This window comes from Dermacentor variabilis, chromosome 9 (genome assembly GCF_050947875.1).
Source record: "Dermacentor variabilis isolate Ectoservices chromosome 9, ASM5094787v1, whole genome shotgun sequence".
Taxonomy (NCBI): domain Eukaryota; kingdom Metazoa; phylum Arthropoda; class Arachnida; order Ixodida; family Ixodidae; genus Dermacentor; species Dermacentor variabilis.
Window position 1 is genome coordinate 110,226,303 of NC_134576.1, and position 12,865 is coordinate 110,239,167.

Genomic DNA, 12,865 nt, shown 5'->3' on the forward strand with positions numbered 1-12,865 from the left:
GGTAAAAAGTATCAGCGGGCCGCTAAAGTTGGAGGACAGACGACAAGGTTCGCGCTCGCTTTGAAACAGCTGGTCGTCTGTTCTTGCTTTTCTTCGCTTGGTCATGCATCTTAGGTGAGTAAAGATGTAATATGCGTGAATAGAAACATTTTATGAAGATTTTTCTTTGAGAACGCGTTATTTGCGTAGCCATATCCACGTTTTAGACGAACCCTCTTACAACACCAGCCAACACGAGCCTCGCAGACATATATGGGGCATAGCTAGCATAGCATAGGGGCATAGAGTTTCCTACAAATTTTGTAGGAAACTCTATGATATGGGGAACCAGCGCTGGATAGGCGGCGCGTCGATGGATGGATGGATGGATGATTGTGGCTCAACCCTTTGAATCGGGCGGCGGCGGCGCGCGCCACCTAGCCTAGAGTGCGTTGCACGATAAATATTGCACGAGTGCGTTGCACGCCGCCCTGGCGACGAAACGCGGCGTATCCCAGCTGCTCGACCAGACTACACACACATGACACACACGTGCGCGGCCGTATTATAGTTCGTATGTTTCCGTTTTCGCGCCGCTTCAAGTGGACAGTTTTCCTAAAGAAGCTGGCGCCATCAAGTGAAGAAATGACGAAAGAAGCTTTTTAAGCTTTATATATTTTTCACAGTGTGTCGCGGCGAGCACGTGTTTTATTAATGGTTGCGCGTGTGCCGTTGCCATGCGTGCGGGGCAGCCTGCCTCGCCAATCCAGCAGCTATGGCTCCGGTCGTGCTGCGCTATGGTTTCGGAAGTATTAGTTGGCCTGAAGACTCCATATTTCTCTGGCTAGACATAAAAAATTGTGATGTTACTTCGCCACAGCAGTCAATGGAGAAAAAAGCTTTATCGCATCAGCTGACTCGCGCAAGCAAGGGTTTGAGTGCTCCGCTGCTGGATCCGTAACAACGCTGGCTACATTTAGCACTAATTACATAAATTTACCGGATGCATCTCAGCGCCGAGTCCTCATCCGCATGCACATATTAAAAAACACATAGGCGGCTTAGTCGCGCGTGCGCCGGCAGTATGCGCACACAACTCGTATTACAAGGCAGCTTCCCTCCCACGTAATTCTTGGCAATGAATGGATAATATTTACTTTTCGTATCGTTCGCTTCGTGCGGTAGCATTGGAAGGGGCTTGGCGGTGGTATTGCAAGGGAAAAATGGTTGGTACATATGCCGGATGGTGCATGCTATTGCTCATTTTGTTTCCGACGAAATGCCGACTGCACATTCTGCTGTTTGGTACTGGCTGCCACGGCTGACCGTCTTCACTATCGAATAAAACAAGCACACACGCGAAATTCGGTTTAGAAACCAGCCCGACACCACTTGACAGGGCGACAAGACAGGAACTTACTCCGCTCGCATGACTTCTTGTATCCAACACCGCCTCCGTTCTTGTTCGTAGGGTTTAGATGGAAAGGCGCAGAAGGATACATCCTCCCTCATCCCGACGTAGTTGTGGCTCTTGTATACGCAACAGTACCGTCGGCGTCCTTTTGTTTTCCTTCGACTTCAGCGCACGCAACGCCACTACCAGTAGCAATTTTTGTCCGCGGGAGCGGCTGAGTTGTGAACGCTCTGACCGCCAGGGCGGCGCTGTAGGTGTCGTGAAAACTCCAGCGCTGGTTCCCCATACCTTCATTCCCATGACGGCACGGTGCCCCCTTAAGGAACTCCCATAGACGGTGGCGCCAGATTACCCTCTAGGTGTTATAGTGAGAAACTTTATGGTTGAATCAAGTAATCATGTGCAGTGCCTAGGCGCTGAGCCTGATCTCGGGATGTGTAATTCACTTACTGAAAAAAAAAAATAACATTGTTTTTATAGTTACTTCGAAGATTTGCGCACGCAAACGAAAACTTTTATAGATGGTTTCGACTTTTTTTCTTTTCCTTTTTTTAATTTCCGGAGCGGAACCGGAATGAAACTTTTCCGAGTGGAACTGAAACAACAAGCACCGAAGAAGGCGGCTGGCAGAATGGCTGCTGGGTTAAGTCAAAAGAAAACGTTGACATTCCTGCTGCAGTTTCAGAAATCAGCGGTGTTCTCGTGTACCAGCCTAGGATCAAACACAGAGCTCTCCTTCAGGTGGAAGGATGGCAGTACAGCTACAACACACTGGTCTTCACTACGTAGCTATTTAGCCTTAAGCCAAGCACCCACCTTAAATCTTGTAGTTATTCACCATCAACACAGGAACAGTTCAGTAACAGAAAGATGAAAGTTCCATATCTGAAAATGTGGACATGTACAGTTGCGGACAGAATAAAATGGACCACGGGATCTCCGAAAACGTTCAATTCCGGAGCAGCCTATAGCAGTAACCAGTAAAACTGCCCACGACAACGTTGTTAGCATATTCTAGTCGAGGTCCAAAATGCAAATACCAGATTGCGTTGTGAGTGTCACGGATCTCCTCCGGAGAACACTCTGGCCGAAAGAATGGACTAGGCGACAGGCGTACCCACACAGATACACATTTAATACCACCCACGCGACACGAACAACAGCACACAAACCTAACAAATCTAACACACAAGATACAAAAACTATCAGTACACACGAACCGGTAACACTGCCACTAGCGTTCTATTGAGAGTGGTTGGCGTTCGTGCTCACGTCTGGTTCGGTGCGGATGTGGCGTGATGTGGGTCCCGTAGCCGGCGTCGGAGTGGTGTTCGACGTTCGAGGGCAGGCGTCGTTGGTTGCGTCGTACACGCTCCCGGTCCAAGCACCCGTGGAGGTGTGGCCGATGATGTTGGCGTTGGGGCACCACCCGGAAGAAAGGTGACAGCGGTAGAGACACCCCTGGCCGTAGCAGGTGGTGGCGTCCTCCGTGGACTCCCCGGAACGGGCTCAGGAACGGCAGGAAGTCTGCGGTGCAAAGCCGTAGAACACGAGCACGCCGAAGCAGTAGCCGGCGTCGCTCTCTTCCGGTCGAACCGTCCCTCACCCGCCGAGTCTCCGCTGCTTTCTTCTCCCCCTGTGTCTCGCCCTTCCTCGCCCTTTTATAGCCTTCTTGTTAGTCCACGTAATCCTTCTCTTAGTCTTCTTCTCTTCTCCACCAATCGTCGCTTTCCATCTTACCGGATACTTCTCCACCAATCATCTCTTGTCACCTCACTGGAAACTTCTTCTTTATCTTCTTTCGTCTTCGGTTAATCCACGTCATTCTTAACGTCATCCTCGTCGTCTTCTTGAAACCTTTCTTCGTCTACCATTTTATTTCATCTTCCCTCTTATATGTGACAGTGAGGTTGCGGAGATATTCAGCTTTTTCTTAGATTTCATGGTCCGTAATATTCTGTTCGCGACTGTACATTCATTTCTTCAAACTTTGCAGATAAAAAGCACCAGGTTGGCATGTTACGATACCTGCTGTCCATGTCACGAACACATAGGTATTGACCTGGGCCTGATGACTTGATAGAATCTAATCTATCACGCATACCTGCTAACTAGCGAACATAAAATTGGTAAAAATCCCACAGATTACACCATTAAGAGGGGAAGGGGGAGAGCACATGCAGCACGTCACACAAGTACTTTTTGGGAGAAACGTGCACTTTATCGATGGTTTATCTTTAGACGCAGCAAAAAAAAAAAACCTAAATCAGCCGAGATTTGCAAGCAAGAAATTGATTTTAGATGACGAAACTTTTTCAACGATTGCTGCTGCCAAGTTTGCCTATATTTAGAAACATGTTTGAATAACTTCCTTCAAGCATGTAGTTGTCTAGGATCCTCCAACCATTAGAAGAGGTCCAGGGGTGTATGTACAGTGAAACCTCGTTAAACCGTAGTTGACCGCAGCTTGGAAAAAGTATGTACTAAACGGTAGTACTGCATAACCGAAATAGCATGAGATCGGCCACTTACCTGTCAAAAACGGAACTCAAGAGAGAGTGCGATGAAAAGGGAAAAAAAAATATGCAGTATTTATTCACTTCGTGCGACAAAGGTGTTATTTTCGTTTGATGCCGCGGCGGCATAGCAGCGACGACAGCGGCCTCAAACTTGCTGAAGCTGTGAGCCAGCTTTTCAGCCAGCCCCTTCTTCTCGGCAAACACTCACATGGCAGATTCCTTGTTGGCATTGCATATTCTCTGCGCACAGGCGCGGTAGTGTTGCAGAAGTCACGGGGCACCTTTTCATTGCGGGGTGCTGTTCTTGTTGCAACGATTGCATTCATGAGGCTGAGTAATGCGCAGATTCTGCCACTGTCGGTATCGAGCCTGAATAGCCTGTGATGTCGCTTTCCGTATTGTCCTCATCACTGTCGCTAGTCCACACTTCGGCAACAACAAAGGCAACGATGGCGAAAAGTCGAACCTGGTGGCCAACATCTCTTTGCGGTCGGCAGCAGCGCTGCCGAGCAACTTCACATTCCAAATGCCACACACCGTAGTCAACAGCAGATCCCTGTCGCATGCCAGCACCGACTTCTTCGTGTCATGTTCGACAGCACGAACGATGTCTAACTTCTATGCTGAACACCTTGCGTCTTATTTATCCGAGCTTCGGCATGACGCAAGTCCTCGATTGCACGACGCCACAACCTTGCCACAACGCTCTCTGGTACGGTGCTGAAATGATGTTGATGTGGCTTCACGAGCAAACGCACAGGGCGCTTGGAGGCCGTTGTTCCAATCTCCGAGGCTTGCTGTTCTGCTGAGCCGCCCAATGGAGACGACGCACCGCTATGTTTGCCGGATGAAAAGTGGAAACACTACGTGTTAACCGATACGTACGCAATAAGCTGGTACGGTTTATGCGGATACAAAACATATTATCCTCAATGGCCGCTGAGTCAGGGATTTGACTTTACTGCTTTTCAAACAAAACTACTGTTTAAATGGGTACGGTTTAACAAGGTTTTACTGTAATGTTTTATCAGCAGACATTTCTCATGCTTGGCGATGTGCAGTGCATTGAGCAACACACACAGGAGGCCCAGTGGAGCAACTCATTCAAAGCATACTCATCGGTATTTACAATATGACACAGGACAAACTAAAACATACTCCGGCACAAAGCATGCTCATGAAACAAGCACGACAAACCAACACCTCAAGTCTTATGCGTTTCTACACGACTGCTAGAGAACTGTGGCACACTAGTTGCTAAACAGAAGGCTCAACACATTCACCTACGTCAGTTCACGTGAACTAAGACAGGCAGGTGCAGCGGCATGAGGTGGCAGGCGGGGAAGACACATGCTAGGGTCAGCATTGCCTAGTGGTTGCCGAGGCAACCATGAAAGCCCAGGCTCGGCACCGAGCACTCGTCACTTGCGCAGGCACCCTCGATCTCTGGTAGTCCCAGAACGGCGGGCGGCCTAGGAACTCTTTCTTAGCAGTGCCCATTTGGCTGCCTTGTCACTTGCTCCGGGTCGTTGGGGGGTCTCCAGTGATGTCCACCGCAATCTCCTTGGCTTATGGTGCACGTCTCGCTTCTCTTGTATCCCGACCTCCTCTTCATACCTTTCTGGGCGTACGCTCCAGACACTTGGCCCTATAGTAGCACACCGCACCTTCAGAGAACCACAAGACAATCACTCATTGGCTTAGTCACGTGCATACACAGGCCCAATCATGATGCACCGAGTCGCCACACATCGGCACAGTCATTCTCTTTGTCTTCTATTGCCTTTTATTTTTTTCACCATGTGCCTGAATACGGTTGCTCCTACACTTCTTTTTCTTCACTCTACAGTATAGTCGTAGATGGATAAGTTAAACTCCTTAGTGGACAGAATTTTTCAAACCGTAGTAAGAGCCTGAATTTGCAAATGTGGGCCCTTTTTCAAGCACATCGAACACGCTTAGATACTGCCCAATGACCAGCCAGCAGTCGCTGTTCAGGCTGTCCACCTGAGTCCTCTGATGAGGATGACAAGTGACACCTCGACATACCACTTCAGTTACTAAAAGGTAGTTTCTTGCAATGAAACGCTCGGCCGATCTGACCAGTCTCGACGCATCTTCCGATGACTTTCCTGCGGCAGCCGCAATGCGTGGGAGAAAACAAGGCTTTTTTTGCAGTGACTCAAATGCCTCTGCCCAGCACTTGTTGATGCGAGGTTCAAGAACAAATTGAAGCGCGCAGTTCCACTTTCTCCGATTCTTATCTACACTGTCCTTGACTTCAGCAACTACACATTCAATGCGGCGTCTCTCTTCGAAGATGTAAAAACCTGTTAGTGTACCGTTGTGCTTCAGCGAAAAAGAAATGCTGCGTAGGTGGTCCATAAACCACGGTGCTGATGTGATGCAGTTTAGCGACACTTTTTCCAAGACATCACTGCCAGTAGCCACTGACGAGAGATATTTTACATTTCTCTCATTTAGGTTGTTGATGCTGAAGGAAATTTCGGTCACTGTTCTGTTTTTCTCCAGGGCTTCTGCCACAACAAAACACACGTCGGTAGCGATGCTGTCCTCCTGCAATGCAAGCGTCTTGATGGAGCAGTTGGCAATGACTGCATCACGCAACTGCATCGCCGGATTGAAGTCGCAGTTGGAGAATTTCGCAGAGAGGTGCTTTATGGTACTGGAGCCAAGAGCTGCGCACAGCCACGCAAAAGATGTGTCGGAAAACCCGGAGGTGCTGATGTGCAGCTCTGGCGGGCACAGCGCAGGCGTTTTCATGGCTCTTGCGAGATTCCCCACACATACCTCGGGCCAAGTTGTGACCACACGAGTGAAGCATCGAGCAGCCAGCAGCTTTCCAGACAAACCAATCCTGTAAAGAAAAGATATCTGTATTGTTGCACTTTTTTGACCAACCACACATGTTAGGACGTGAATGCCACCGCTATTTTGTAATGAAGGGCAAATATTGGTTGCACTGCTATAGAATCTTCAAAGGGACTGACAACTGGCCAGAATGTGTTGTGAGATGCTAATGGAAATGAAGTGACCATGATTTACAGTGATAGAACCCAGCACGCTGTTTGCGATATAAGTAGTAATTACAATTTTAAATTGGCAAAGGAAGTCTCAAAAACCAGTAAGTGGAGAGGCCTGGCGTTAAAATCTTGGTGCTTTGGATGTAGTCTACAAGATTACTGTGTCTACGTTGGCCGTTACTAAGTACAACACAATTATTGCTTACAATTGCAGTTGCTATATTATTAGACACTTGCGCATTACTCTATGCTTCAGAAATCAAAAGCGCACGCATCGCTACAGGAACACGCTGAACTGCGTATCCCATGTAAAAGCGTCGTTTCATTTTCAATCCGATTGGTTTTGTTTTGACTGGTTAAATACCAAAGCAGTTCAACAGGAAACCACGAAAACACAGACCTATCATCACAGAAATACTAACACTTCGGAAAACATGAATCGCAGGAACATTGACTTGATAAATAAAATAATACTTTCTCCCTGTAATAGCCACACTTGTAGTCTGCCTGCCACTAATGCCAGCGTATAATCGCTATTGTGCTCACCTATCACTACTTTCAGCCTGCTTCCTGTGAATGATTACATCCTCAATGCAGATAGAAAAACTCAGATAAAAAAACATTCCACAGCGTTTTCTGTGTTGACAATTCATGATTAGACATTCTGACCGGTAAGCTTTCCAATGCATTAAAAAAAGAAAGGTGCCATGACTATTGGTTGTCAGTCCCTTTAAAGCATAAACACTCTCCCTCTCAAAGACGGGCATATTGCAAGGCATGACTTTTAAGGCTGACCACGGGGAGCCCTTGCAAAAATCACTAGCTGCTTCAAGTTGGGCACCACCAACCTCTTCGCTAGCAGACTGCTAAACATGCACAGTGCGGCTCACACATTTCTGGCACTCTAGCAGCATGTTCCAGCAGAAGTCGCGTCGATTAACTGTACGAGGGTATCGAAAGATGCCAACGCCACCACGCACACTTCTGTCTGCTATGAAGCTGAGCAAATGCCCGCTTGCAACAGGAACGAATTCTCCAGGCGCTCTACTCTCCTGTGTTTCTTGTAACACAATACTGAACAATACTGCACACGAGTTACACATAGTGAAAATTCAGCAACCCTTCCATCTCATTGTACTTCTAATGCCAGTGGAGCACTCTTGTGAGAGAGGACAAGCTGTGACAGCTTGAATGCCGGCACAAAAGGCTCCACGTCTAGCTACAGGATGAGTGAGTGATTACGACTCACTGTGGTCATCCTGAGCTACCCATCTAGCCGATATCTTTCCCTACATTCGTGATGACCTTAGACTGCTTTACTCACATGTCCACATGTCCTATCTTATTACAAATCTACATACCCACTTCTCTTTTGCCCACTTGTAGGCATGGCAAATGAAGTGAACTAATATTTCCATAGAAGAAGGTTGACTACATGGCTTCAGCATAAGTTTTGAAAACCAGGGAGGAGTCACTCAGGGCTGCTTCATATAAGCCAACATAGCCCCATGAACACTATAGTCCAGAACACAATGTTCAGAGGGCAGTTCCGTAAAATTTTTCACAGTGGGTGTTTTATGGCTTGGTCTTATGTGCTCAGCTAGGGCAAGAAAAACAAGGGTAGAGGGGTGGCTTGTTAATACTCTGCTTCATACATAGCAGGCAACATTGCAGAAACTATGCAAATAGTGCAGTCATAAAAGTGTGTCAAAAGTGTGGTCATAAAGTGTGCCAAAATTGCTCTTATTTTTGTTCTACAACCCTTTCTCTATATGAACTAGCTATGTACTTCACACATAACTACAGCTTATGGGCATAAGGTTATGTCAGATCACATATTAATGCATAGCATTATATGATGAATCGGTCGAACAATTCCATCTGAAGCTAGAAGACCCCTTGCCAAATACAGGAAATTAATGCGCAGTTAAGCACATTTTTTGCGCAGTTGATATCTGCCATCAAGAGCACAGAGACAAACAGCCCTTTGTCTGCGATAACAACAGGCGCGCTTAGGCAAAACATTCTACGAGCCTTGCCCGCTTTCACCATGCCCCATACGGACAACGAGGCGTGAAACCTGGACCAGAAATGCCCAAGCTTATACTAATAGGGGGATAGCAAGCAGCATGAGACACCCTGGTAAACACCAAACCAGTGAGGATGGAAGCTGACTAAAGGGGACCCAAAACAAGAGGATATGCCAGTTGTGCATTATATAATTACGCATGCATGTGTAGCCTGCATTTGTGTTCTGATAGCGCTACGGCAAGGCCACGCATAGTTGGAACTCCCAAAGAGCAGCGTGAACACGATGAGCAGCGACAGGAACAGTGATATCAATATACACAGCAACGTCGTGCTCGGGCTAGGTAAGACGCAGCAGTTCCTGCCCAAAGCAAGTCACACAAAGTTAGGATGCCTAAAGAGCAGCGAGAATACAATAAGTGACGAAAGGAACGGCGACGTCAATATGCACAACAGCGGCGTTCTCGGGCTACACAGGACCCAGTTCAAGACTATAACACACCAGTCTATCGAATCAGGTGACACCACAGTTTTGCTGGCCAACCACCTTCACAGTGTGTCAAATGGCTGTGGTGGCACCCCAGTCAGGCAGCCACCTCTCTTCGAAGAAAGAGCAAGGTGCAATGAGCCCCACGTGGAGGCAAGGCGAGGTAACCGGATTCCCAGAAGTGGGGACAACATATAGGGATGGACAGTCGCTACAGTATCATGTGACTATCAGTGCTGTTCAGACTCTTATTATAAAAGAGTACTGGAACTACACTTCTGACATCATTTGTTTGTGTGAATGCCCAAAACTTTGGACCACAGAAAAAATAGTTCTGTGCATCGAAGCACCTCAAGTAACCCTTTTAAGGTGCTGCGTACACAATTGCGCGCACAAAGAGCGTGTATCAAAAGCAAAAGCACTGATGGAAATACTATTCAAAATGCCCCGCATATATCCTGAAACACTTCTTACTGGACTTTCGAGATGAGTTGGAAGGTAGACAGCTAGGTGTTTGCTCTCAATGTCAATGTCATCAAGTAGTGGGCTCACTTATTTCAGTGTTTTTCACCGTGTTTTATGTCAAGCATATTTTTTAAGTGGCTGAGTATGGGTATGCTAAGCATGAAATAGTTGAGGTTCTTGCATCTGATGCTCCTGTAAAGAATTCTCGTGTGGTGTTTTTAACCTATAAGCCTTGACGACTCACTGAATTTAATATGTTTACTCCATTCTAGAGCTGCACTTTTTTTTAAAATTATTCTCAACATACAAGTGTACTGAAATTAAATTTTCAATGAACAGAATTAGTTGCCACATGAAGAGAATGGTATAATACTAGTTTAAATAAGCCAGTTTCAGTGTTGGTACGCAGGGTGTTGACGTGCCATGATGTCATAATAAACTGGCTCGCTTCATTCCCGTGATCACTAATGCTGCCACATCCCATTTCAGGCAGAACACAAGCAGCACTCTTGTTTATTTTTCTTATAAGCTGCATCATCGTAGCTAGCCTTAGTGGCACACATCAGCAAATTTTGCTGTGTCATTATGTCACAATGATGCTGAAGACACCATTCCCGGCATTTTCACACCAACTTTAGTGTCACATTAACATATCTTGTGTTCATTATTCTTCGCAATTGCCAAGTGCCACTGTTTATAAGCAAGGCGCACATGGTAGAGCTTCTACAAACCGAAAACATGTGTTAGCATTCCTTTAGTTTCTTAAAATTTGTTGGAATGAAACCTCCATCTCAAAACCCATAACAGCCACAGCAAGTCAGTAGTCGGTTGCACTAAGTTTTGGGGAATATTTAGCCGGATCATCAAAGTTGGTTCATGCTGCCATACAATTGTCATTCATAAATATTGTTTGCTACTACTGGCAGTTTACGTTTGCTCTAACAGTTTCAATTAATTTTCATACTTACGGTGCAGGCAAGAATTTCTCATCGGGATGAAACATAAGCCGCTTCAAAGTATCATTGGTCTCAAGTCCACTGCACAATGTCATCACTGTGTTTAAGTCCATGTGACACTGAGAAAGGTCAAAACGCTCCAGGGAGCCATTAAGCGATATCCCGGAAGCAACTTCTTCAGCGGCATCAAGCGTCCAAGTGCAGTGTCGAACTGCCAAGCTGCGAAGTTCGGCATTGTGCGCCAAAAGCATGTTCAACGCCATGCCATGATGTTTTCCGAACGTTCCCGGTTTGCACTTGTCGCCGCTCAAAACCAGATGCTTCAGCACTCGGCTGGGCGTGAGTAGCTTAAGCAGCTCTCCGAAGTTCAAATTGGCACATTCATATTGTAGCTCTGTGGGTGAGAAGTTCAAGCTAAGCCCAGCGCAGAGCGCACTTAAAAACGCTTGGTTTTGTTTTCTATCTCGCAGAGAAAGCTTCTGGATGCACTTATTTGACTGGAGAAGTCGTTCCAAGGCAGTGGTAGCCTCTAACGCCAGATGGCCATCAAGTGACAGCTCAGTCAGGGCTTCACACTGGTCGATGGCACAAATCAGCTGCCTGGGTATGTCAGGGACCGCCTCGCTTGCGGAAATGACAAGTTCCTGCAGACGTCCTCTATCTGCCGCAAAAAGTTCGGCGAGCCTCCATACCAGGCTACTGTCGATGACAGCGTCTTCGATACGCAGGCTCCTTAAAGCGGCAACGCTACCGACAGCATTCAGCAATGAATTCCAGTAACGGGTTGCGCCTCCGGAAATCTCTATGCACTCAACAGCGCTCTCTGGTCCTAGTGCTTCGACTACGGTTTCGACTTGAGATGGAGTTCCCCGAGATTCGAACACGTGATGGCCAAGGCTCAGCCTTTTGATACATCTGTGCTGACGGGTAAGGCACGCCAGAGCATAGGTCGTGCTGTAACCTACGCCGTTTACTACGTCAAACGTATCGTTACCGTATCGCCAGGCGTTGCTCAAAGTCCGCAGACACAAGTTTCCGGCCTCTTCCTCCTCCAGTTTAAGACAGAAGGGGCGTAAGAAGAAATTCCACTGCGTCACCTCTTCGCAGAGCCAACAGTCCTTCCTCGCTGACGATGAACAAGTGTCGGTGATGCCAGGTAGCAACGTAGAAATCATCAAAGACATCGTCGCAACGCTGCACCTTCAACGTTGTTGAATTTCCTGAAATTAAGCAGCATAACATATGCACAACACATATGCACAAAGAACACAGCGGGCTCCTTCGATTATGCAGTCACGGACCGTCCGCTCTTCCAGTCCAACTAGCTACTAGCATCATAGAATAAAGAACAACTGCTAGCATCATATAGGTGTTCTGTGCTAGCATAGCATGCCCTCATAGAAGAAAGAACCAATGCCCTGACCGACGCCCAACGGCCCGACTCCCTTACATAGGCAGGCATTGACATGGCCCTGACCAATTTCCTGACCACCCTGACAGATTCACAGCAGTTGTCGGAGAAGGAAGCGCATAGGCATGGATTATATGGGCATGGATGAATTTTTTTACATTCCTCCATGCATAGAGTTTCTCACTATATTGAGAAACTTTATGCCTCCATGCGCATAGGATTACGGGATGTAGTTAGTTTATGGGGTTCGCAGTCCGAGAGACGGGCTACGAAACTGGTCGAAACTTCTACCGAAAACGCGGGAAAATTCGAAATCTGTTGAACGGGTTCGCGTTCGGCGAAAACCTTAACAGCGAATTCTCTGCAAAAAGCGGATGAATCCTCTATGCAGCCAATAAATCCAATAAACATCCAAAAGGAACAAGGAGCTGTCAGTGTCGTAACATAATCGTAGGGTCGTAGTAGAGGTCGCAGTAGCCCGTGGCGACCCCGCCAACCCCGCCACAACATACAATCGGACGGTGACGAGCTCCGACATCGCGAGTGAGTAAGGAGGGTGCCT

General features: G+C 47.2%; 2 protein-coding genes across 2 annotated transcripts in view; both read right to left on the minus strand.

Moving 5' to 3' along the window:
* LOC142557285 (uncharacterized) overlaps positions 1-1,659 on the minus strand; it is a 91,157-nt gene extending 89,498 nt beyond the window's left edge. The window contains exon 1 of the mRNA XM_075669008.1: positions 1,400-1,659. Within this exon, the coding sequence (XP_075525123.1) occupies positions 1,400-1,481 (82 nt within the window). The 5' untranslated portion in view covers positions 1,482-1,659. The remainder of the gene's footprint in view (positions 1-1,399) is intronic.
* Positions 1,660-3,957: 2,298 nt separating this feature from the next.
* LOC142557281 (uncharacterized) lies at positions 3,958-12,076 on the minus strand. The gene is made up of 2 exons (XM_075668998.1): positions 10,905-12,076; positions 3,958-6,790 (listed from the first exon to the last, which is right to left on the minus strand). The coding sequence occupies exons 1-2, from the start codon at positions 12,074-12,076 to the stop codon at positions 5,791-5,793; spliced, it is 2,172 nt and encodes a 723-aa protein (XP_075525113.1). The 3' UTR covers positions 3,958-5,790.
* Positions 12,077-12,865: the final 789 nt, after the last annotated feature.

Coding starts and splice junctions, on each gene's coding strand:
- LOC142557281 (XM_075668998.1), bottom strand. CDS start 12,076: ATGTCTTTGATGATTTCTACGTTGCTACCTGGCATCACCGACACTTGT. Junction 6,791..10,904: donor GAGAAATTCTTGCCTGCACC/GTAAGTATGAAA, acceptor TTTTCTTTACAG/GATTGGTTTGTCTGGAAAGC.